At 40.5% G+C, this 27,411-nt stretch overlaps 1 protein-coding gene and 1 long non-coding RNA gene across 2 annotated transcripts in view; one reads left to right on the top strand and one right to left on the bottom strand.

The window, feature by feature from the left end:
* The first annotated feature begins 2,724 nt into the window (after positions 1-2,724).
* LOC124268432 lies at positions 2,725-13,312 on the top strand. Its single transcript, XR_006896281.1, has 3 exons — positions 2,725-2,738; positions 6,618-6,622; positions 12,770-13,312. It is a non-coding gene; the product is annotated as an uncharacterized LOC124268432 (long non-coding RNA).
* A 4,554-nt stretch (positions 13,313-17,866) lies between these two features.
* LOC124268419 (protein unc-93 homolog A-like) overlaps positions 17,867-27,411 on the bottom strand; it is a 100,170-nt gene continuing 90,625 nt past the window's right edge. The window contains exon 4 of the mRNA XM_046703387.1: positions 17,867-18,450. Coding sequence (XP_046559343.1) covers positions 18,221-18,450 — 230 coding nt within the window. The 3' untranslated portion in view covers positions 17,867-18,220. The remainder of the gene's footprint in view (positions 18,451-27,411) is intronic.

Raw genomic sequence — 27,411 nt, forward strand, 5'->3', positions numbered from 1 at the left:
GATTTCCACAGTTTCTGAAAAATGAAGAGTCACTGGGCTCCTTTTCATTATATACATATTTTTTATTACGAACGGTTTTTTCTGTAAAATGTGTTCATTTCAGATTATACAGTTGTTATATTTTGTATATCATTATTCATTATCATTTTCATCGGTATCTGGGGCGTTGGGGTAGCTTAGTGGTTAAGGCGTTCGCTCGTCACGCCAAAGACCCGGGTTCGATTCCCCACATGGGTACAATGTGTTAAGCCCATTTCTGGTGTCCCCCGCCTTGATATTGCTGGAATATTGCTAAAAGCGGCGTAAAACCCAACTCACTCACTCACTTCATCGGTATCTCCTGCGTCGTTCCATTTGGCACAGTAGTGGACTACGAATCTAACCCCCGTTAAGCGTGCCAGAGTGTGGGTTCGAATCACCATTTAAACTCACGGTAATGTCAAAGTTATCCAGTTTATCAAGATCGTGTACCAATGTGACGAGACCAAGTGCTGATATTTAATCAGCTCTGTCACCCTTAACATACACGCCATTGAAATGTAACGTTACAGTGTCACAAGTAATCAAGAGCAGCTGAACCACTCTTTGGCATTTGCCTGTTTCGTATTTCAGGTGTTGTAACGAGGTGTCTAGTGGATATGAAGTATATTTAGCCCCTGATTAGAAAATCAATAACGGTGTTGTGTTTTTTTCTTGATTATCAAATGTAAATATCAGACAGAATGGCTGTCACCTTCATGTACAATTCATCAGTTTTCCACACCTTCTTCTTACTCTTTCAGGCGGTGGACTAGCTTAGTGATTAAAGTGTATGCCCATCACGCCGAGGACCCGGGTTCGATCCCCGATCATGCCACAGTCACTAACTCACGCTTAAGAGTGACGCCTACCCATCATATATCTGCTTACTCTCCCTCATTCTTGTGTACCACCCTCTCTCTCTCAAAAATTCATGCTTCTTAGTTACAGTAAACTCTCACTCTCTCTGTGAATAGTTTGTTTTCCCTCAATCTCGTATACCCTCTCTCTTTCAGCACCCACGATACTAATAACAGCACTCCAGTGAAGATCCGGGTTAGAATTGATCTTCAGTAGACCATGCTTGTCGTAAGAGGCGACTAACGGGATCGGGTGGTCAGGCTCGCTGACTTGGTTGACACATGTCATCGTATCCTAATTGCGTAGGTCGATGCTCATGTTGTTGATCACTGGATTGCCTGGTCCAGACTCGATTACTTACAGACTACCGCCATATAGCTGGAATATTGCTGGGTGCGGCGTAAAACTAAGCTAAAAAATTGCCAGGCCGTTCCAATATGATCTGGTGGGGACCTTTAGACAAGATTATACTGTTCATTTTCACCTTTTTCATCTTGAACAAGTTATGTTTTTCTAGAACGTGACATTTAAGGACCCTTTGTCAGTGTTTATATATAGCGACGATGACGGAAAAGAAAATGAATAATTGGTTCCAAAAAGCAAAAGCAACTGTAACTGAACTCGCTCATATTCAGAACAATAGGCACAGTAGTGTGTGTGCTGAATTTAGAATGAGAGGATGCTAAACGACCTTCTCTGTAATACCATTTTTATTAAATGAGTTAATAACCTGATACTAAATGTTTCACGAGATTATTAAATTGGTATTTCACGGAAGCGAGTTTAGTATTCTGTTTATTACTCTCCAACATAAGAAACTGTCTGCAGTGTGATGCCTCTCAGCTTTCCGTGAGTCAAGTAAGGTCTAATACCATTATGACAGCGGTATTAGCATTGTGACGTCATAACTGTAAACTAACGGTAATATTACACTGGCGTAATATTGTCGTAAAATATTACATAATAAATAATGATTGCAATCTTACACAGGCAAGTAATAACATTCAGTTATATTCTGTCTACAGTGCATGGTTACGTCTACAGGATGAGTGAGTAATTTTAACTTAACGTCGCATTGGCAATTGTTAGGAAACACACGTTCGCGAAAAAGTTTATACATGAGCCAAATAGCATCATTCATACAGAGCTATAGTTAGAAACAAATTTGTCATATACCTTCTAACATAACATCTGTTTAGTATGGAATACTGTAACGGACATTCTCGCGATCTCGCATTCTCGCACTTTTGGCATTTTTAGCTTGTTTCCAAAGGTCGAGATCGCGAGAATGTGAGATCGCGAGAATGTCCCTTACAGTATTCCATAGTTTAGAAATGGACCTTTGGTGCTTGACTTTGGTTTTTGGAGTGGCACGGACTCCTACAGTGTTTGACTTTGGTGAAAGGATTAAAACAGCAATGTGTTTGGCTTTCATTTTAGGGCATTTGTGAACATTTGCCAAAATGGTTGGGCACGCAGTGTAGTCCGATAGATACACTTCACAATTGGGCCAGGAATTGCGCGCAGCAAAACGCTAACTTTGGTTACTTTACCTTTGAGGAGTGAGTGAGTGAGTTTAGTTTTACGCCGCACTCAGCAATATTCCAGCTATATGGAGGCGGTCTGTAAGTAATCGAGTCGGGACCAGACAATCCAGTGATCAACGACATGAGCATCGATCTGCGCAATTGAGAACCGATGACATGTGTCAACCAAGTCAGCGAGCCTGACCATCCGATCCCGTTAGACGCCTCTTACGACAAGCATGGGTTACTGAAGGCCAATATTCTAACCCGGACCTTCACGGGTTTTTTCAAGAGTGCACCGGCCACATAGCGTGGTTGACTTTGGTGAGAAGAGTGATACAGCAGCATTGTGTGTTTGAAACAGTTACGTAGAGATTTTGACTTTGGTTAGTGGAGTGAAACAGTTACGGAGAGAGTTTGACTTTGGTGAGTGGAGTGAAACAGTTACGTAGAGAGTTTGACTTTGGTTAGTGGAGCTAAACAGTTGCGTAGAGAGTTTGACTTTGGTTAGTGGAGTGCAGCAGTTATGCAGAGAGTTTGACTTTGGTGAGTGGAGTGAAACAGTTACGTAGAGAGTTTGACTTAATAATTGGTTAGTGGAGGTAAACAGTTGCGTAGAGAGTTTGACTTTGGTTAGTGGAGTGCAGCAGTTATGCAGAAAGTTTGACTTTGGTGAGTGGAGTGAAATAGTTACGTAGAGAGTTTCACTTTGTTTAGTGGGCTGAAACAGTTACGAAGAGAGTTTGATTTTTTATTTAGTGGGGTGAAACAGTTACGTAGAGAGTTTGACTTTGGCTAGTGGAGTGCAGCAGTTATGCAGAGAGTTTGACTTTGGTTAGTGGAGCTAAACAGTTGCGCAGAGAGTTTGACTTTGGTTAGTGGAGCTAAACAGTTGCGTAGAGAGTTTGACTTTGGTTAATGGAGTGCAGCAGTTATGCAGAGAGTTTGTCTTTGGTGAGTGGAGTGAAATAGTTACGGAGAGAGTTTGACATCATACGAAGGTGTTTTTTGACCAAGGTCAACAACATATTTTATTGCCGTCCCCTCCATTCACGAAAGTCAAGCACCCAGCCTGTCTGTTTCACTCCAGTCACTTAAGTCAAACTCTCTACGTAACTGCTTCACTCCACTAGCCAAAGTCAAACTCTCTGCACGACTGCTGCACTCCTTTAGCCAATGTCAAACTCTACGTAACTGTTTCTGCTCCACTACACAAAGTCGAACTCTCTCCGTAACTATTTCACTCCACTCACAAAGTCAAACTCTCTACATAACTGTTTCACCCCACTAAACAAAGTCAAACTCTCTCCGTAACTATTTCACTCCACTCACAAAGTCAAACTCTCTACGTAACTGTTTCACCCCACTAAACAAAGTCAAACTCTCTCCGTAACTATTTCACTCCACTCACAAAGTCAAACTCTCTACATAACTGTTTCACCCCACTAAACAAAGTCAAACTCTCTACGTAACTGTTTCACTCCACTAAACAAAGTCAAACTCTCTGCATAACTGCTGCACTCCACTAGCCAAAGTCAAACTCTCTGCACGACTGCTGCACTCCTTTAGCCAATGTCAAACTCTCTACGTAACTGTTTCGCTCCACTAACCAAAGTCGAACTCTCTACGTAACTGTTTCACTCCACTAAACAAAGTCAAACTCTCTGCATAACTGCTGCACTCCACTAGCCAATGTCAAACTCTCTACGTAACTGTTTCAGCCCACTAAACAAAGTCAAACTCTCTTCGTAACTGTTTCACCCCACTAAACAAAGTCAAACTCTCTACGTAACTGTTTCACCCCACTAAACAAAGTCAAACTCTCTACGTAACTGTTTCACCCCACTAAACAAAGTCAAACTCTCTTCGTAACTATTTCACTCCACTCACCAAAGTCAAATTCTATGCATAACTGCTGCACTCCACTAACCAAAGTCAAACTCTCTACGTAACTGTTTCACCCCACTAAACAAAGTCAAACTCTCTCCGTAACTATTTCAGTTACGAAGAGAGTTTGATTTTGTTTATTTAGTGGGGTGAAACAGTTACGTAGAGAGTTTGACTTTGTTTATTTAGTGGGGTGAAACAGTTACGTAGAGAGTTTGACTTTGGTTTGTGGAGTGAAACAGTTACGTAGAGAGTTTGACATTGGCTAGTAGAGTGCAGTAGTTATGCAGAAAGTTTGACTTTGGTGAGTGGAGTGAAATAGTTACGTAGAGAGTTTCACTTTGTTTAGTGGGCTGAAACAGTTACGAAGAGAGTTTGATTTTTTATTTAGTGGGGTGAAACAGTTACGTAGAGAGTTTGACTTTGGCTAGTGGAGTGCAGCAGTTATGCAGAGAGTTTGACTTTGGTTAGTGGAGCTAAACAGTTGCGCAGAGAGTTTGACTTTGGTTAGTGGAGCTAAACAGTTGCGTAGAGAGTTTGACTTTGGTTAATGGAGTGCAGCAGTTATGCAGAGAGTTTGTCTTTGGTGAGTGGAGTGAAATAGTTACGGAGAGAGTTTGACATCATACGAAGGTGTTTTTTGACCAAGGTCAACAACATATTTTATTGCCGTCCCCTCCATTCACGAAAGTCAAGCACCCAGCCTGTCTGTTTCACTCCAGTCACTTAAGTCAAACTCTCTACGTAACTGCTTCACTCCACTAGCCAAAGTCAAACTCTCTGCACGACTGCTGCACTCCTTTAGCCAATGTCAAACTCTCTACGTAACTGTTTCGCTCCACTACACAAAGTCGAACTCTCTCCGTAACTATTTCACTCCACTCACAAAGTCAAACTCTCTACATAACTGTTTCACCCCACTAAACAAAGTCAGACTCTCTCCGTAACTATTTCACTCCACTCACAAAGTCAAACTCTCTACGTAACTGTTTCACCCCACTAAACAAAGTCAAACTCTCTCCGTAACTATTTCACTCCACTCACAAAGTCAAACTCTCTACATAACTGTTTCACCCCACTAAACAAAGTCAAACTCTCTACGTAACTGTTTCACTCCACTAAACAAAGTCAAACTCTCTGCATAACTGCTGCACTCCACTAGCCAAAGTCAAACTCTCTGCACGACTGCTGCACTCCTTTAGCCAATGTCAAACTCTCTACGTAACTGTTTCGCTCCACTAACCAAAGTCGAACTCTCTACGTAACTGTTTCACTCCACTAAACAAAGTCAAACTCTCTGCATAACTGCTGCACTCCACTAGCCAATGTCAAACTCTCTACGTAACTGTTTCAGCCCACTAAACAAAGTCAAACTCTCTTCGTAACTGTTTCACCCCACTAAACAAAGTCAAACTCTCTCTACGTAACTGTTCACCCCACTAAACAAAGTCAAACTCTCTACGTAACTGTTTCACCCCACTAAACAAAGTCAAACTCTCTTCGTAACTATTTCACTCCACTCACCAAAGTCAAATTCTATGCATAACTGCTGCACTCCACTAACCAAAGTCAAACTCTCTACGTAACTGTTTCACCCCACTAAACAAAGTCAAACTCTCTCCGTAACTATTTCAGTTACGAAGAGAGTTTGATTTTGTTTATTTAGTGGGGTGAAACAGTTACGTACAGAGTTTGACTTTGTTTATTTAGTGGGGTGAAACAGTTACGTAGAGAGTTTGACTTTGGTTTGTGGAGTGAAACAGTTACGTAGAGAGTTTGACATTGGCTAGTAGAGTGCAGTAGTCGTGCAGAGAGTTTGACTTTGATGAGTGGAGTGAAATAGTTACGGAGAGAGTTTGACTTTGTTTAGTGGGGTGAAACAGTTACGTAGAGAGTTTGACATTGGCTAGTGGAGTGCAGCAGTTATGCAGAGAGTTTGACTTTGTTTAGTGGAGTGAAACAGTTACGTAGAGAGTTTGACTTTGTTTAGTGGGGTGAAACAGTTATGTAGAGAGTTTGACTTTGTGAGTGGAGTGAAACAGTTACGTAGAGAGTTCGACTTTGGTTAGTGGAGCGAAACAGTTACGTAGAGAGTTTGACATTGGCTAAAGGAGTGCAGCAGTCGTGCAGAGAGTTTGACTTTGGCTAGTGGAGTGAAGCAGTTACGTAGAGAGTTTGACTTAAGTGACTGGAGTGAAACAGACAGGCTGGGTGCTTGACTTTCGTGAATGGAGGGGACGGCAATAAAATATGTTGTTGACCTTGGTCAAAAAACACCTTCGTATGATGTCAAAAAACATATATAATTCAGAATTTGAGTACTAGACGGAGTAGAAGACCTAGAATGTTATGTATGATATAAACAAACAATTGACTCGCACGATCCATCATCCTGACATTTTAGGATTATAACTGGACACATGGAAACCTATTCACAACCCAGATATATCTGTACAGGGACCGGCGTCTTAAACATATACGCATCTATCTATACATTTCTAAATATATCCTGCTATATATCGTCGCAACTCACAGACAATGTTATGAATATTCCCTCCTTCCGCTTGGTTACATTTGCCAATATCGGCGGTTCCTGGTGATTGGTATTCTGTCCTGCCCTTTTCCAGCGTGTGTGCCCTGTCATGACGCCGAGCCTCTCAATCATCTCAACAACATCTGATTGGAGGCAAATCCTGGCTAAGAATTTGATATCTGACTCTTGTGGCACCTAAGTAGAAGAATATAAATCGTCTGCCTCTTCACCGAGAAATACTTCCAAAGTCTGCACGACCGCTTCTCCTTCGTTTCTGCCACAGCGCTCGGCTTTGGGTTTGCAGCCCGAAATTACAGGTCTTTTGTTGCAGAAAGTGTTATCTTGTATTTTTAAGACATGTTTGTCGATGTATGTGGGAGAGAGTAGTTATTAAGAGAGAGAGCAGTTTACAGTAACTATTCCAGCATGAGTTTGTGACATGATGCTCATATTACGAGTGAGTGAAAAAAAGGTTTTAGCAATACTTCACCAAAATTACGACGGAGGACACAAAATGGGCTTCACGCATTACTCATGTAGGGGATCGAACCCGACGTGTCTTCGGCGTGACGTACAACGTTAACCGTTTCAGGCACTAGGCTATCCCACCGATGGGAAACAGTAGGGAAGGGTGAGAGGTGGTAAGAGAGAGGGAGAAGGAGAGAGAGAGACAGGAGTTATTAATCGAAATAGTGATAATAAAGGAGAAATCTATTTCAGTGACAAGGAGGCTGATTACCGAAGAGAAAATGATAGTTGTTTAAAGATGGAAAAATGTAGATCATCAACTAAAACGTGAGAGCGATTTGAAGAAGGAAAAGAAGGACAAGCAGAGAAAATAGAGAAAAGATATGAAAGGATACAAATATATGGGATTAGGTTAAGAGCACGGGAAGGAGAGAAGGAGACACAGACAGTTGATGGAGAGGAGGATCAGAAGAGACTGAACTTGCAGACAGACTCGAGCGGTGTAAGTATATCATGTGGAACATGTGAATGAAACGCCAACAGAAGGACGGGACAAGTAGACTGGGAATATGTCGAGACGAGATGACTGGCATTCGTGCCACATCAACCCTCCTCACAACAGACTGAATCGGAGAGGATGTAATTGAATGTACCAGATTAGTGGGGGATGGACGATATGGCTCCGCAGGCTGTGAAAGACAATCCTGACGACGAGACTGGTCGAAGATGCAAGCCTTGTCGCACAGGAAGAATACCATGGCGCCAGCTCGTCGGAGGAAAGGGAAGAACAGGAGGAAGGAGTCGTTGCCTTGTTCACATAGTTATTGACGGGGAAGACTTATATGCCCGGTAGGGGCCCTACTGCTTGATACATTTGCCCTGACGGAGGACGTTGATCATTCATAGTGTATCGCCGAGAGAAGCCCTAATGGATATTTATGTGAAATTTCAGGGTGAAAACTGTATATTAAGGTAAAACAGCTGCTCATCTGATGTTAATCCCTATAAATGTATTTTGGTATAAAGGCTATGACGATAAGCATCCATTACAGACAAATCCTTGTTATCTGAGACACAAAAAAGGAATCTCTGTTAAACATATTTACGTCATCATGAAATAATGATTCCTTTGTTTATTTGTTGTTGTTTAACGCCGCACACAGCAATATTCCAGCTATATGGCGGGGATCGGTAATCAATCGAGTCTGGACCATACAATCCAGTGATCAACATCATAAGCATCAATCTACGCAGTTAGGATCCTAAGACATGCGCCAACCAAGTCGATCAGATCCCAAGAGTCGCCTCTTACGACAAACATGGGTAGTTGAAGATCAATTCTAATTGAATTTCACTGGTAAATGATGTTACAAGAAACGGCAGGTGGTAATTGGTGGGGTAGATTGGTTTCAGGCCGCAATAGTCCAGCGCAAGCATTGCTGGGGGACACCAGGAAGGAGGTTCAAACATTATCATTTGGGAGTCGAACTCGGGCCTTCGGCGTTAAGAGCGAACGGATTGACCACTCGGCTATTTCAGTAGCATTTGCTAATCGTTTCCATCAATGAGTTGATTCATAATTTGATGGTGAAAATGAAAACTTGCATGTGTAAAACAAGTAGAAATTGTGATACAATAATGGTTTTCGTAAAGCGTTGACTTCTGAGCATTTTATGTGCGTTCATTCTGTTATAATCATTTCGTTGCTTCCTAACTGAAAACCACCGTGGATTTCAATTGTGACATTAGATAGGTAATTATTTACGACAATAACTGTTGCTGAGACGGATGCATGCGACGATGAATAGCTGGTATGACGTTACGGAAGTTCAAAGTGACGTCACAGACGTGACGCCATGTCTGAGTTCTGTTTGTCCATACATATAAAGAGAATGTAATCAAAAACGAATTTCATTTGGAATGCCGATAAACATAACCCGCAGCCGTTTTAGCAAACAGTCAAACAAATTAGATTATCTTGAGATCGATTCGAGAACACACGAAAATCTTATTAATATTTTTATTTATACAGACCGTTGATTCAATTCAAGATTATAACACATCGCGTTTCGATAGCGTTTGACAACATCATGGCATTCGTGTCAATACATATTACTTTGGGACTAGCGGAACTTTAGCAAATCGAATAAATGTAATTTATCAAATCATGACACAAAGAGGTTAACAAGCAACGTGGTACGATCCTCTGTGCATGGATCGAAGCTCACCTTCAGTGGCTCAGAGAGTCAATATATTAGCAGCACCAGTAACATGAGTGAGTGAGTGAGTTAAGTGCATTCAGCAACATTCCTGCTGTGTGGTGGCGGTCTGTAAATAATCGAATCTGGACCAGAGAATCAAATGAACAACAGCATGAGCATCGATCTACGCAATTGGGATGCGATGATACGTGTGAACCAAATCAGCGTGCTGAAGACCCGATCCCGTTAGTCGCCTCTGGGTGTCTGAAGATCAATTGTAACCCTGATCTTCTTGAGATCATGACTGACATGTGGGAAGACACTTGGTGTTTGAGTGTGTCAGTGAAAGAACGCACTTCGCGCCATAACACGGCGTCCATATGCGACAACACGTTCCATGACGATGCAGTTCGAGTAAGTTTATGACGTTAGTGAGACCAGTAATTAAGAATATATGGTGCTGGTAGACTATATTTATTGCGAATCGAAGGGCGATGCTTCGACGAATTCATGGGATACCCTGAATGTAAATCAGTGAGAGGAGAGTTTTACCAAATTCTGAAATCAACCGGTGTTGTAAGGCATAAATATGAAATCAAGATGAACCGAAGGTAACACTGACATGTTCACGCATTGTTCACGTAAAGAAGACACCATTGTTGATGTTATGCAGGCACAATTATTGACGTAATGCAGGCACTATTGTTCACGTAATGAAGATACAATTGTTGATGTAATGCTTACACAATTGGTCACGTAATGCAGGCACTATTGTTCACGTAATCAAGACACCATTGTTGATGTAATACAGACACAACTGTTGACGTAATGGAAGCACTATTGTTCACGAAATGCAGGCACTATTGTTCACGTAATGAAGACACCAATGTTGATGTAATACAGACACAACTGTTGACGTAATGGAAGCACTATTGTTCACGAAATGCAGGCACTATTGTTCACGTAATGAAGACACCAATGTTGATGTAATGCAGGCACAATTGGTGACGTAATGCAGACACTATTGTTCACGTAATGAAGACACCATTGTTGATGTAATACAGACACAACCTGTTGATGTAATGCAGACACTATTGTTCACGAAATGCAGGCACTATTGTTCACGTAATGAAGATACAATTGATGATGTAAGGTATTACCATTATTGATGCAGTGCAGACACTATTGTTCACCTAATGAAGACACAATTGTTGATGTATAACAGACACCATTGTTGATGTAATGCAGACAATATTGCTGACGTGATGAAGACACCATTGTTGGCGTAATGCAAACACTATTGTTGACGTAATGAAGACACCATTGTTGGCGTAATGAAGACACCATTGTTGACGTAATGAAGACACCATTGTTGGCGTAATGCAGACACTATTGTTGATGTAATGCAGACACCATTGTTGGCGTAATGCAGAAAATATTGTTGATGTAATGAAGACACCATTGTTGGCGTAATGCAGACACTATTGTTGACGTAATGAAGACACCATTGTTGGCGAAATGCAGACACTATTGTTGATGTAATGAAGACACCATTGTTGGCGTAATGCAGAAAATATTGTTGACGTAATGAAGACACCATTGTTGGCGTAATGCAGACGCTATTGTTGACGTAATGAAGACACCATTGCTGGCGTAATGCAGACACTATTTTTGATGTAATGCAGACACCATTGTTGGCGTAATGCAGACACTATTGTTGATGTAATGAAGACACCATTGTTGGCGTAATGCAGACACTATTGTTGACGTAATGAAGACACCATGTTGACGTAATGAAGACACCATTGTTGGCGTAATGCAGAAAATATTGTTGATGTAATGAAGACACCATTGTTGGCGTAATGCAGACACTATTGTTGACGTAATGAAGACACCATTGTTGGCGAAATGCAGACACTATTGTTGATGTAATGAAGACACCATTGTTGGTGAAATGCAGACACTATTGTTGACGTAATGAAGACACCATTGTTGGCGTAATGCAGACGCTATTGTTGACGTAATGAAGACACCATTGTTGGCGTAATGCAGACACTATTTTTGATGTAATGCAGACACCATTGTTGGCGTAATGCAGACACTATTGTTGATGTAATGAAGACACCATTGTTGGCGTAATACAGACACTATTTTGACGTAATGAAGACACCATTGTTGGCGTAATGCAGACACTATTGTTGCTGTAATGAAGACACCATTGTTGGCGAAATGCAGACACTATTTTTGATGTAATGAAGACACCAGTTTTGGCGTAATGCAGACAATATTGTGGACGTAATGAAGACACCATTGTTGGCGTAATGAAGACACTATTGTTGCTGTAATGAAGACATCATTGTTGGCGTAATGCAGACACTATTGTTGATGTAATGAAGACACCATTGTTGGCGTAATGCAGACACTATTGTTGATGTAATGAAGACACCATTGTTGGCGTAATGCAGACACTATTGTTGACGTAATGAAGACACTATTGTTGGCGTAATGCAGACACAATTGTTGATGTAATGAAGACACCAGTGTAGACACTATTGTTGATGTAATGAAGACACCATTGTTGGCGTAATGCAAACACAATTGTTGATGGAATGAAGACATCATTGCTGACGTAATGAAGACACCATTGTTGGCGTAATGCAGACACTATTTTTGATGTAATGAAGACACCATTGTTGGCGTAATGCAGACACCATTGCGTGCGCCGTGCAGGTACCGTTGTTTACGTCGTGACAATAGTTCGTGAAATCAGTGTTATACAGGAAATAATATACACGCAGTGCGGCGTAAAATTGCTTTTGCAAGAATCTTCTTATTAATGCATTTAGAGAAATCTGTAATCGCGTCATAAATGAGTTAAATAAAATGTATGTTCAATGGACTAGGCCTGCTTAACGATCAAGTAAAATAAAACAAACGAGCAAACTACAAATTGTATCATTACCAGTATTTATTCCAGGAAGGACAAGAAGGTACTCACATAAATCTTAAAAGACCAAATATGCAACCAACAAAGTACTGGAAGCACAAAGCACATTTTTGATTGATAAAAATATAGCACACTTTGTGTTTAAAAACCAACACCAGCTGCATTGCCGAAGATCATTATCCCGTCTGAAGGTACTACGAATATCGCCTTCACATGACACAAAGCAAGTGTCATAAATTAATGACCCTAAACAGATCCACAAACTACGAAACCAAAACAGTAAATGCGTACTTTTAAATATTTTATTAATTAATTATGAACCATTAAGTGTAATTTTGTTCAGGGCCAGATGTTCGTTTGATTTGGACGAAGAACAACGACATGCAACTTGTCTTCAAATGCATGCCTTGTGAACAGACCTATGACTTCTGACTCTGATTCATTAGAGTGCTTGAAGAACTGCATAAACGTTTCGGGTTTACGTTTATTTTGTGATTTTCGAACCGTGAAAACTGAAGAACCTCAGGTAATCCACGATCATGTGGGTGATAGAGTGAGTTTAGTTTTACGCCGCTTTTAGCAATATTCCAGCACTATCACGGCGGTGGACACCAGAAATGAGCTTCACACATTGTACCCATGAGTAAAATCGAACAAGGGTCTTCGGCGTGACGGGCGAACGCTTTAACCACTGGGCTACCCTCCGCCCACTCCATGATCATGTAACAAAATCTATTTTAACTTCGGTACATTAGAATAACACGATTACATCTTTGAGCATAGTTTTCATCTGGCCTTCACAATGTAAAACTACAGGAACACCGTACATATGCTTGGCAAACTTGCCTCGTCATGTTACAAGATTCTGAATCAGTGGGGAAAATCTCAATGCCAAGCATACGGTTTGTTCAGGCCTTGTCGCTGATTACGGTAAAACACATGCAGTTGTTCCCATATATACCATTATTGATATATTTTGCGCTTTTCAAACACAATAAAGCAAATTTTCATATCATGCAATTAAAAGAATTCAATACCCATAGACTAAACATGCAAAATCTCATGCGTTTTGTTTTGATTTGAATATACTATTTATGTGGAAATTTTACAAAAACGTATAAACACTTTTACGTTATAATACTAATATTTGAAAAACACCCGGTGTCGGATTTTCTGTGATCCATTCATATTTTTCACCGGAAAAAGGCATCTGTCTCAGATTGATTCTTATTTTCTGTCCTTTTTATGTTATAAGTTGTTCACTGGTCACGAGGGGGACATGGGTTGATGTTCCCCATAAAAAAACATAAACAAACATAGAGGTTATATCAACCCATGGGCCCCGAGGGACCAGTGAACAATGCATTTATCTTACCGAATACCTCAATGTTAATTTTGAACTGTTTGAAGCACGGATATTGGATCATAATAAGTAGTACCGGAGTTAGGCAACAGTCCAAACACTGCTAACACGAAGTACCAAACGAACTCCCACAGTTCGGCCTTTCCAGCGGGTAACATAGAAAATGTTACTCGCTTGTACATTGATTGGCTCAGCCAGTCAAAAAACGGCATTTATGTGTGAGGTAAGATAATAGGGACTGTTGGTTATATAGATAATATCTTTCATTGTTATGACTGCTCTGAGAAAATATGTAGACACATTGTGGCAGCATTGGTTCCACAGAACCCTATTTCTATCAGGAGTATTCATTTCAGAGGGTAGACAAAGACATTGTAAGGAGAATTACGTCTAAACGTTAGCAAAAACGATTTAATAAATACTTCATGTATCAATCATACAATATGGTATTATGCTGCAATGCAAAACAAACATTGATTAACTGTTAGAAGATTTACATTGATACCATCTCTTGCAGCGGAACACGTCAATTTACCCATAATAACATAATAACGGACTATGTACAATATATTTACACTATGTACACGTATAATGCTTCTCTCCTCTGTTCTTAATACTCCTAATGTATTAATGCTTAAAGTCTATTTTTGTAATATACACACTTCAATTCTAAAGAGAAAAAATCGAATGTACACTGAGTGCATAGGGATTTCGTGACCATTAAGATATATGGAAGAGAAACGGGGCCAAAATTCTAAATCGAATCCCACATACATGTTTTTATTTAATTTGTACATAAACAGAATTATTATTTTGCTTCTTTGTTAATACTTTGTAGTCTAGTCTAAATCTGGGAAACGAATTAGTTTCTTCGAGAGTGAGATCCGTATTTAGAATTTTGACAAAACCCATCTACCATAAATAACAACCTTTTGATTCGATGGTGCTTAGATCCACCTTGCATATACGGCAATATGTACAACTTGAAAAACCTTCTGAATAAAAATTATGAAAAACTTTAAATATGTCAATATTTTAAGACTCCAATTAGTTGATATTTGGAACATTAAAAAATGACTTTTAATTGATGGCTTTTAGATAAAAGAGCATGATAACACGAACTCTCATTTAGTGAACGTATGCTATGAAATGGACATGACCTTTTTTATATATACATGCACTGAATAATATTCTAATATATGAAACTATTTGGTTAAATATGTTGATAAAACTTGTTTTTATAAGGCAAAATGATCCAACAGTCATGATAAATTCCCACCAGGGAGATGTTCCGTTGACACCATATTACCTTGTAGTGATATGAGAGAGAGAAGAGAGAAAGAGTTAGAGAGAAAGAGAGAGTAAAGCGAGAGAAGGGGAGGGAAGTACACGAGACTACGAAAGCGTTGTAATTTTTTAGAAACTGTACATAGGCAGTATAAACACAATATACAAAGACTGTACATGATAAAAATACAAAATATGCAAGCCTTCAAAAGATACACATACATGCACATGTATATCTACTTCTTTCTAAGTATATGCCAGAAATATGATAACGTGTTAGAACCTTATGCATGTACAGATAAGAGAAATTATTACTCAGGACCGTATTTCGCTGACATATTATTCATATAATATGAAAAGAAAGCGTGTGTATCCACGTATTTATCCTAAACATACGAAAAGATCATATCATTTAACGCAAAAAAATGAAACAAAAACGAAAAACAGAAATGTCATATTTGTGTCATATACGATATGCAAAGATTTACAAAGATATACAGATATGTATTTTTTTCATCATATAAAACGTATTTGTTTGTTATTTAATTAAAAAAAATTAAATGGAAGATTTCCGGCTTGTGCATCTACTGATTATTAGGAAGTCATTATTCCTTTCTGTACCTTTCTTGCCGTGGTAGTCTTTTTAATAAGTTCCACCTAAGGGGTGAAGACATTTGATACGCTTTTGATGATTTACCTCTTGCTTGAAGATGAAGTCTCTACGCGGCTATGGGCTATATTTGTTACAGTACAGCTTACCAGCATAATCGAAGTGTCCGAAGTGATGGTAGGTCTTAACGTGGACCACATTGGTGAAATGTCATGGGAACAGTCCTGACAAACATGATTGATGCGAGTATGGGATTCGAACCAACGAGATGGCAAGAAATGTGTAATTAATGAATGGGTAAATGTGGATCCATTTTGGGGATAATTGTATACACAGACCCTGAATCTAAGGTTTAGAAGAAGTGATGGGCAGGGGAATCTACCCATCGGAGTAGGAAGCAGAGGTGTTATTGGAAGTTATTATGATTTCTTTAATAACGAACTCCTTCTGACCCTTCATGAAGGAAACATCGTTTTGACATCGTTGTTTTTGTTTTCTGTTCCGATGAAACATATTTTTATTGATGACAAAGTGATATGTGTTTTCAAGTTTTCTATGGGTAAAAAGAGACAATATGTACAGAGACGAGAAACAAAACCGAAAACTTTACATTGGAGAGAAATTGTAAAATAGATGTTTGCTATATAATGTCCACTCCTAACTGAAACGCTTAAAATACAAAGTAACGAATAGCCATATACCATATAAGACTGTACGTTATGGATGTCACCCTCATAAGCTTCCCCATTTACGATCTGCATTGTAAATGTCATTCTCCCACGTCATTTGCCTCATACACGATTTCCTCATTAATCTTTTCGAAAACCATTTTTAAGCTTGTTTCCCATAAATATACCTCGCATTAGCTGTAGAACTTACAATACTGGCAATAAACCCTGGACCTACACTGAAGGAGACAAGAGTCAGTGAACATGTGTATCTTGATGTCTTTTAGCGGCATTTAGAAGTTGTACATAGATGTCCAAGATATTTTAATGGATTAAACTTCTTTTAGGTGAACTGATGAAGGGACCTGTAATGGTCCCGAAACGTTGTGGGGGAAATAAACAAGACGTTTAATCCATAAAAATATCTTGGACATGTGAATCGTGGTTTCTCATGAGAAACAAGACGTTACAAGACGGGTGTCACGTTGTTGCAAAGGTAGCAGAACATCGTGACATGAAAATACATAGTTAATAAATAGTAATACATAATGGTAAACGATATGATAGGTTAAAAATCGTTTTCAGAGAAACTCGTCATACCAACAATCTCTAACGTTAGAAATAATTTGATGTACAAATAGTGCATCCCTTGTAAGCAAGTCATTCTGAAGCTCCCAGTAACACTGGACCATCATATCCATCACACACACAATCGCCCCTACAGCAATGATTGTGTAAGGGATAATGCAGATCTTACGGTAAGTAATTTCTAATCAATGGACATTGTGTTCTGGTACTTACCAAGGGCTGTCGTCGTCGTATAGATAATAGTTCGCCGGAGATGAAGATGCCAGTGATCCACGCCCTGCTACCAACTTCCCGAAAGACAGATAATGTAACCGGTGCGTTGTGTGGAACTGAGACACTGTGTAGGTGTAATTTACATAACTGTTGTATGGTATATAGAGGATACTAAACGACCTTCCGTGTAATACCATTTGTATTAAACGCGTTAATGATTTGTATCAAACGAGCGAAAGCGAGTTTGATGCTAAATCTTTCACGAGTTTAATAAAAATGGTATTTCACGGAAGCGAGTTTAGTATTCTGTTTATTACTCTCCAACATAAACGTATAGAAACTGCCTACGAAGTGTGATGACTCTCAGCTTTCCACGAGTCAAGCAAGGTCTGATACCATTGTGCCAGAGTTATCAGCATTGTGACGTCATAACTGTAACCATTATAACGTCATACGTCTAGCTGTATTAAACTAGTGTAATGTTGCCGTAAAAATATTACACTGCAGTATCTTCCACGGGCGAGTAATAAATACGTATATGAAAGGTTTGTTTGATGTTTAAGGACGCACTCGGCAATATTCCAATTATATATCGGCGGTCTGGACCAGACAATCCAGTGATCAACAGCATGAACATCGATCTACGCAATTTGATACAATGACATGTGTCAACCAAGTCAGCGAGCCAGATCCCGTTAGTTGCATATTACGACATTGGGCGATTCAAATCAAAGTTGACCTGGATATTAACTGTAGGAGCTCAATCAGGTGTGCCTTTGAATGCTACTGGTTCTTACTGAACATAAATCCTTAAACCCAGTTCTGGGTAGTCTTGCTTTGCTGTTGACTTGTATCCATCACCGGCAACACAATATATACTCTTTGCTTTAAATGTAATCTCATCAGGGGCGCATGACTAACATCTCAATGTATTTCGTTAAAACAACCATTCTGTTGCCCCATATCAAATTCTATGTACAGTGAAAAGAAAGGCTGACATCCCTTTTAAAGGATTTAATCAGGCCGCTGCTAATGGCATTGTTCAGTTCCTCACAGCGCCACAATGTCTCCGATGTGCTGGCTCTGCAGCTGCACTTTCATTTCAATAATGGTGTAAAGAGCTAGTGACAACGCCAGGACTCCGGCGAGGATGTACACCTTTGTTTCCACACACAGGAAGTAGTTGTATCCGAAGGCAATGGCACATCCGGTTGCGTGGAACATCCGGTAGGAAGAGAAGCCAGCTTCCTGTTTATGCGAGAACAGAACTCCGAACAGAGCTGAAACATAAAAAATAGGATGAATACTTGATACTTGAAATAGGATGAATGCACAGATGGATGTTGGCAAGGCCCCTGGCATAGGTGCATTCATGCAGTATGACTGTGTGGCCGTTTCCAATTACGTTACAGACGTGCGCTTTCAACAAAGTAACTTGGTTATTACGGGGGACGAAAATCTGTCTCAAGTTAAAGGTAGCCATGGAACAGACAGTCTAAGCGCTGCTTTATTTTGATACGAGGTTTCATTCATCGTCTACTTTTCAGAACGTACGTTTTAACTGTTCATTGTAACACTGATACGTGTTCAGAGAGGGAATCGAACTGTAAAGTATTGACCTGAGTGAGTGAGTTTGGTTTTACGCCGCTTTTAGCAATTTTCCAGCGCTATCAAGGCGGGGGACACCAGAAATGGGCTTCACACATTGTACCCATGTTTGGAATCGAACCCGGGTCTTCAGCGTCACGAGCGAACGATTTTAACCACTAGGCTACCCCGCCGCCCCTATTGACCTGAGCGTAGACACTTTGTTGCATAATGATAAAGATATGACAGATATGCTTCTTGATTTGATTTTCTCTCCTGCAGTTCTAATGAGCAACCATCCCATAAATTGCCCGCATATTCAGAATGGATGCGTATGGAAATAGTATATAAAGTATCAAGAGTCTTTTTGTTAACTTTCGCATAAAACATTCATTTTTATTAATGTGATCAAACCAATCAAATTAATGTGATAAGACCATTCCCGCTCAGTTGAGGTGCCACATGTTGTGTCATCTGCAAACACCCACGCTGTACAGTAAATACGATCTGTAATTGCATATGCATGTACATGAAATATGAAATGTCCAATGTCCATGGCTACGAGGAATATGTGAGGCTGGTTCATCTCTGGCAAAGTAAAAATCAAATAGTGGCTTTGAGGGATATGTCAGGCTAGTTCATCTCTGGCAAAGTAAAAATCAAATAGTGGCTTCGAGGAAAATGCCAGGCTAGTTCATCTCTCGCTAAGTAAAAATCAAATAGTGGCTTTGAGGAATATGTCATGCCGGTTAATCTCTGCCAAAGTAAAAATCAAATAGTGGCTTTGAGGAATATGTCAGGCTAGTTCATCTCTGCCAAAGTAAAAGTCAAATAGTGGCTTTGAGGGATATGTCAGGCTAGTTCATCTCTGGCAAAGTAAAAGTCAACTAGTGGCTTTGAGGAATATGTCAGGCTGGTTAATCTCTGGCAAAGTAAAATCAAATAGTGGCTTTGAGGAATATGTGAGGCTGGTTAATCTCTGCCAAAGTAAAAATCAAATAGTGGCTTTGAGGAATATGTCAGGCTGGTTCATCTCTGCCAAAGTAAAAATCAAATAGTGGCTTTGAGGGATATGTCAGGCTGGTTAATCTCTGGCAAAGTAAAAATCAAATAGTGGCTTTGAGGAATATGTCAGGCTGGTTAATCTCTCGCAAAGTAAAAATCAAACAGTGGCTTTGAGGAATATGTGAGGCTGGTTAATCTCTGGCTAAGTAAAAATCAAATAGTGGCTTTGAGGAATATGTCAGGCTGGTTGATCTCTGGCAAAGTAAAAATCAAATAGTGGCTTTGAGGAACATGTCAGGCTAGTTCATCTCTGGCAAAGTAAAAATCAAATAGTGGCTTTGAGGAACATGTCAGGCTGGTTCATCTCTGCCAAAGTAAAAATCAAAAGTGGCCACGATGAATATGTCAGGCTGGTTAATCTCTGGTAAAGAAAAAACCAAATAGTGGCCACGAGGAATATGTCAGGCTGGTTAATCTCTGGTAAAGTAAAAACCAAATAGTGGCCACGAGGAATATGTCAGGCTGGTTAATCTCTGGCAAAGTAAAAACCAAATAGTGGCCACGAGGAATATGTCAGGCTGGTTAATCTCTGGCAAAGTAAAAACCAAATAGTGGCTTTGAGGAATATGTCAGGCTGGTTAATCTCTGGCAAAGTAGAAACCAAATAGTGGCCACGAGGAATATGTGACGTTGGTTAATCTATGGCAAGGTAGAAGCCAAATAGTGGCTACGAGGAAGATGTGAGGCTGGTTGATCTCTGGCAAAGTAAAAATCAAATAGTGGCTGGGGTGAATACTTTATGTGATAGTTGTTGGTTGTAAACTGGATATGTATTAAACGTACATGTAACTTCCAAGGAAATTAAAGTAACAACCTGAAAACAGAACTGGACCACAGTATTAGAAACGTTATGAGATTTTACTTGGATGAAATAGTCTCTGAAGCGCTGCGAAATCTTAGGTCCAAACCACAAAAATAATACGATCAACGATCACAAGGATCAAATACATCACCATGCATCGAATAACGAGACATTTGCTATAATATAACTGTAACTGATTGAAACTACCAAAACCTTGCTTTAATCGATGATTTGAAAGGGTGAGTGAGTGAGTGCGTGATTGAATGCCTGCATGCCTAGAGGTTAGCCAGTTACTCCCCGAAATCTGTCCATTCATCCGAATAATCTGCAGAAGCATACTTACATTCAACAAATTCATAGAAATACCTCTCCCGACAATCCAATAGATTCCAACTTAAATATTGCTTACCCAAGTTTACTTTTACAGAAAATGACAAGATTAACACCCACAGAACCATACCTCCTTAAGGACGAGATTGATCTCCTCTCTCTCTCTCAACACGCATTTAAATAAATGCGCATCTTCCGAAACCTGTGGAACCTTCCAAAATTGAAAAAAGTCAGTGATGTCCTGAATTCAATGGGTGTACGGCCTATTTTCGAAAGGGAGATAACCGCTGTCGATGACACGTTCATCGAAGCTAATCCAGAGAGATTTTCCAATCTCGTGTAAATGACGTATTCATTAATAAAACCTCTCTCCCGTACAAGGTAGGCCCATCATAATGCTGTGCTGACACTATCGTGCAAGAGGCTTCACAATCATCGATTTAACACTCAGTGTGACGTAAGGCGATCAAGTGGTTGGCCGGATAATGATACAGGCCGTTTAAAGCAACACGACCGTGACTTGAAACACCCCCAAGTGTAAGATTAAAAGAATATAAAATTAAATAGGTTCAGTACAAGGTGTAGCGATACTCTCAGGTGTGTTGTTTCAAATGCTATTAAAACTCAAAACAGGGATGTTTATTATTCACTCTCTTCTCGAGGGCATTCTAAGAGTGACTGAGGCGGTGGGGAAGCCTGGTGGTTAGAGCGTTGGCTCGTCACACCCAAGACCCTGGTTCGATTCCCCACATGGGTACAATGTGTGAAGCCCATTTCTGGTGTCCCTCGTCGAGATATTGCTGGAATATTGCTAAAAGCTGCGTAAAACTAAACTCAGTAAGTCGGTCTAAAGTGATTTCAGCTTAGACCTGCGTTGAATTGTATTTCTGTTGTATCAGTGTGTTTGCTAAATAAGGGAAGAAGAACCGAAGTTATGCATGCAACCGTTTACCAGTTTGGTCGATCACATGAGTACAGGTCCGGTGTTGCTTAGAAAAACATTCAAATCTGGGATTCGAACCCACGATCAGAGGTTTCTGATATGACTACGAGGCAAAGCTCTGCACTACAAGGTGCTACTCCCCAGGCAACCGGGCAACGGGGCCACCTCTTCCCCGCCATTGTTGAATACAAACATATATTTAAAGTGTCAGTTAAACGACCGACTAATTACAAACAGAATACTTTAGAGAACTATTTCAAGACATACATTGTTCCATCGTTTCTCTGAAAGGGAATGTATTTGTATTTTTTACTACAGAATACTTTTCAATCTATCGAATATTTTTTTTGTTTTCAGGTTTTTTCCTAGAACATATGAGTTGTTAAAGACATTGTCAGTTCCTTGCTCCCCCTCACGGAATGCCAAATGGTGGCCCCTATAGGACTAGATAACCATAAACGTCTTGTGACCAAGGTTACCGTTACCTTACGTCCTTTGCATCTGATGAAAATCAAACAAGTCATATTCAGCCTGCATTGAAGTCCCTCCACTAGTTGAGAATCAGAGAAAGAACTGAGTTTAAGATTTTAACTTTAACATACCAATAACTAAATGGAACTGCTCCACTCTATCTCTAAGCCCTTGTCTCACCCTACGTTCCAAAGAGGAATCTCAGATCTGCCGATCAATCACTTCTTGTTGTGCCTCCATTTAAATTCAAAACTTTCGGTCATAGATCATTCAAACATTCAGCTGCTTTCCTGTGGAACTCTCTCCCTACAGACATTAAATCTGTTCCAACTCTCTCAAGTTTTAAATCGCACTTAAAGACATTCCTCTTTCTTCGCTACTGATTGTTTTGTGTGTGCGCTTAGAGCATGGCCAAGTGTTGTGGAGTCAAGCGAATTACAAATGACATACATTACTAATAATATTATTATCACTTGGACTCTTTGGCTGGAAAGAACTTCGAGAACTTCAGTATCATAATGCGAGATTGGATCCTGAATCTAATTTCGTTTATCCAATTCGGATATCGCAATTTTAACCAAAAAAACAGTCACACGATCATTCATTCAACAGTTCAGGATGAGCAATGAAAACCCTTTATTGCACCGAGGGAGAGTTGGTTGGTTTGTTGTTTATCGCCACGGTAAGCAATATTCAAACTATCTGGCGGCGGTCTGTAAATAATCGAGTCTGGAGCAGATAATCCAGTGATCAACATCATGAGCATCGATCTACGCAGACATGTGTCAACCAAGTCAGCGAGCCTTACCACCCGATCCCATTAGCTGCCTCTTACGACAAGCAAGTGTCCCATTTGCGTAGATCAATGCTCATGATGTTGATCACTGGATTGTGTGATCCCGACTCGATTATTTACAGACCCCCGTCTTAATGTTGAGTGTGGCGTTAAGCAAGAACTTAACCAAATCCTTTGAAACGATTTGGGCGAAGTCTTAAATTCTGAGTGTGCAGCTTTAATGCTTTAAGAAAGCAGCGACTGATTACAGATTTATATCAATTTTATGTTGTCAATTCCTTTTCGTGGTGAGAATCAAGAAGCCAATCACGCACCTCGACATTCAATGATTCGATAATGCAATAGTTTAGGAGTTAGGATCAAACAAAGGCACGGAGTCTCTAGCAGCATACCGACCAGATAAAGCCTGAACACATTAAACTTGTAGATCGATTGTATTCACGAACAGACACAATACGTTCGATGTTATTTCTGGCACAAGTATTTCACAACATGTTGAAATCTTACCTATGTTTTGCCATATTCACTGCAATAAATAGGTACTGAACGGAATAAACTATGTCAGTGATCTTGTCAAAATGTCACATCGAGGCTTCTGGTTGGTTTGTTGTTTAAGGCCGCACTCAGCAATACCCCAGCTATATGTCGGCGGTCTGTAAATAATCGAGTCAAGACCAGACAATCCAGAGATTGACATCATGAGCATCGATCTACGCAACTGGGATATGATGACATGTGTCAACCAAGTCATCGAGCCTGACCACCCGATCCCGTCAGACGCCTCTTACGACAAGCATGGATTACTGAAGATCAATTCTAACATGGATCTTCACGGTCTCGCATTACATACATCGCCACCGAAAACCCGTTTTTCAGTTGTTTCATTTTTATTACCATTACCTTCTGCATACGTTCTCATGGACAGATGTTAAAAAGCTTCCTTTTCGAAATAAGTAACGCTATCTTTAACCGTTATCTTTTACCGTTCGAAACGACGTTACCCAAACTATTGTTTTTCATCGATCTGTGTTTTTGCTTTACATTTGATCTGTTTTACCTTGTATAGTGATTCAGCAATCCAAATTAGCTTCTATAGATCAATAAAATCGGTTGGAGTGTGGCATGACATGGCATCAGTTATCATATATCATTTCGACATTCTCGGAGCAAGCAGTGCAGTTTTGGTAATTCAGACCAATCGTTGTTGCATCACACAAGGCCCTTCCGGCGGTGATTCTATAACCAATATGTCATTAATCAAGGAACATGTCGCCTTGCAAACCCAGATGCAAGTGTGTTCCGAATAGGAAAACCCAGAAAATAGTCCTCTGATTATGACACGATCAATGGCAGATGCTAGCACTGATTGGCCTCAAAAGAATAGTGAGTGAGTGAGTTTGGTTTTACGCCGCTTTTGGCAACCTCAAAAGAATATCTAGCTATTGCGGTCAATGTCTGTCTTTATCCTGGTCATGAGAATATATATTTTTGATTTGAACAAGGAATACCATTCTTATTGACAGGAGCCCCCTTAGTCTGTCTAACAGTTTCTGAACCGCATTATGTCCCCTTCTGTCCAGACATTTTTCAATGCTAAAGCTTTTAATGAAGCGGGCGGTGAGGTAGTCCAGGGGTTAAGGCGTTCGCCCGTCACGCCGAACACCCGAGTTCGATTCCCGACATGGGCAGAATGTGTGAAGCCCATTTCTGGTGTCCCCCGCAGTGATAGTGCTGGCATATTGCGGCGTAAAACTCAACTCACTCACCTTAATGAAGCAAGTCTACATTTCCCAAGGTTCCTGAATGTCCTGTCTCACTGGGGTCCCTTTTTCAATTTAAAAGGAACTGTTTGCTTCTATTTAAATCATATATATTCAAAGACTAAGTATTAGTGTAGAGCTCCATGGAACGTGGGTGGTGCAGAACCTGGGGTTAATCTAGCCTTGGTAAATTTAAGGCTTTTTGTGGCAGAAAAAGGGGGAAATGACATGCCCGTGAGCCTGAGTACTACTGTCCGTACATACGAATCTCTGCCAGTTCCCATCACAGCGTAATTAGAGACCAGGTCAAATAGCAGAGGTCTCTTTACACAGCTTGGTGGGATGTCCGTCATTCGGTTGCGTTTGTTTAGTGGGTAATCAATTGAACAAACACTGAAGCATCGGGCATGAGGGTCAGAAGGTTGGGGGTGGTGGCAGTGAGGTCAGGGGAGGCGCGGGGGGAATAGGAGGGCGTCAGAGTTCAAGGCTCTCCTTACATGATGAGTTTGGGGGCCAGATGAGACACTACTCGTGATTGATGAGGGGGCTACGTGGGTTAAAAGGCACATTTTCAACATTGCCTGTTCCTCCGCAAATGAGGGATCATTAAACTTTCGTTCTTTGTTTCTTTCGAATGGTTGTCAGTTGTCAGAACCGATAGTCCTTGCAGGCATAACAAATCTCCGATCTAACCATCCCATAATAAGTCAACTATTGCGACTGCCAACAGCTGTGACAGCCAAGCATGGCTGTACACTAGTAAAGTCATATTTGGCGGTCGCACAATTTGGAACCAGAACTGGCTAGCTATTCTCGAAACGTTCGTAGCCCTACGAACTTCTTAAGCCCATTCTTTTACACACTGGCTACGATCAAAGTTAAGAATTCTTAGGGTTACGAACGTTTCGAGAATAAGGGCCCTGGTTCTTGGATATACGGTTGTCACCGGAAATCTGTTACCGGAAGTAAGCTGGGTCCGTCTCGCATATCGCCACACTCCGGCACAGCGATGACTTAACATAACATCACTGCCACAGGCTAATTTGCATATCACGTGACCGGACTTTTCTCTTGTTTGTAATCAAACGCGCATATTCATAATAAGAAGAGACTGGACTCACGGAAGCTTTTCGGCGCTTTCTTCATAATGTTTTACATTGTTACATATATATTCTTCCACAACTGCGACAGTAAAGTCTATGACAGTACATATTTAGATATCAAACTGGCTGTATCGTTTGCTCTCCATCAGCTTCGATGACAGCACGTGGAGCCGTACAACCTATGTAAACAAAGGATCGCTACACAAATCGAAATAGTGTTACATGTTTTAGGATATTTTCTCAATGAAACTAAACCACTCTATCAAAGATGTTTAATTATTTGTGTAGACTCGTCAAAAATAAAAGAGTTGAGAAATATGTAAATTATATTGAATGGTCGGTGCAAGATGTGACGAATCGTCACATTTTTCTGGCCTGTGGCAGAGATACTATGCTGGCTTGCCGCATGGTTCTCTGGGTAGGAGAGTGGCATATCGCAAATTGGTGCGCGCAAAGGGAGACGGGAATCAGCTTGATACCGGAAGTAGCGCCTCGCGAGACTTACAGGCCCTATTGCTAAAGCACGTAAAGCCATACTCTCTCATTCACATAGCACTGACATGTGAAGGTGACAGACTGCTAATAAACTGTAGGGCAAAACATAATGAAAAAATACAAACGTTCTCAAACGTGATTTGCCTGTAAACAGACACCGAAACAGTTCACAATGCTCAAAAGACAACTATCATAATGTATAAACAACATCAACCTCCAATAACCATTTCTTGTTGTTTCCATCTGAGCCATCATCAACCATGTATGATACTACATCGGTTATATACACCCTTAGTGTACACAACCCTGTGCACTTAGAAGAACCCACGAATCCGTTGGTATATGACCAGATGGTGGCCACATGAATACGTGCAAACACCTAGTTGCGGGTACAGCGACATGCAGTAAACTATATATGTGTCCCAGTCCACCAAGCTGTGAACGGGTACCTCGTAGGAAAGTGAAAGCCACATTAACTCGGTGCGCCTAGTGGCTGCAAGAGTCGTGCGCTCGCCAGGAAGTTGAGATTGATAATACAATGTGCCGTGCATCAATGATCGATGTAAAAAACAAGCGCCTTTCCGCAGCTGAGCTGGATATTGGCCCTATACAAAAATATTGCCTTGTGAACATATCCATGACTTCTGACTGATATAAGGGGCGATGGGGTAGCCTAGTGGTTACAGCGTTGACTCGTCACACCGAAGACCCGGGTTCGAATCCCCACATGGGTACAATGTGTGAAGCCCATTTCTGGTGTCCCCCCGCCGTGATGTTGCTGGAATATTGCTAAAAGCGGCGTAAAACCAAACTCAGTCAGTCAGTCTGACTGATATATTAGAGTGCTTGATGAACTGCATAAACGTTTCGGATATACCTTTAATTTGTG

Source organism: Haliotis rubra, unplaced genomic scaffold (genome assembly GCF_003918875.1).
Source record: "Haliotis rubra isolate DU_JTF1 unplaced genomic scaffold, ASM391887v1 Scf101, whole genome shotgun sequence".
In the NCBI taxonomy this organism is placed as follows: Eukaryota; Metazoa; Mollusca; class Gastropoda; order Lepetellida; family Haliotidae; genus Haliotis; species Haliotis rubra.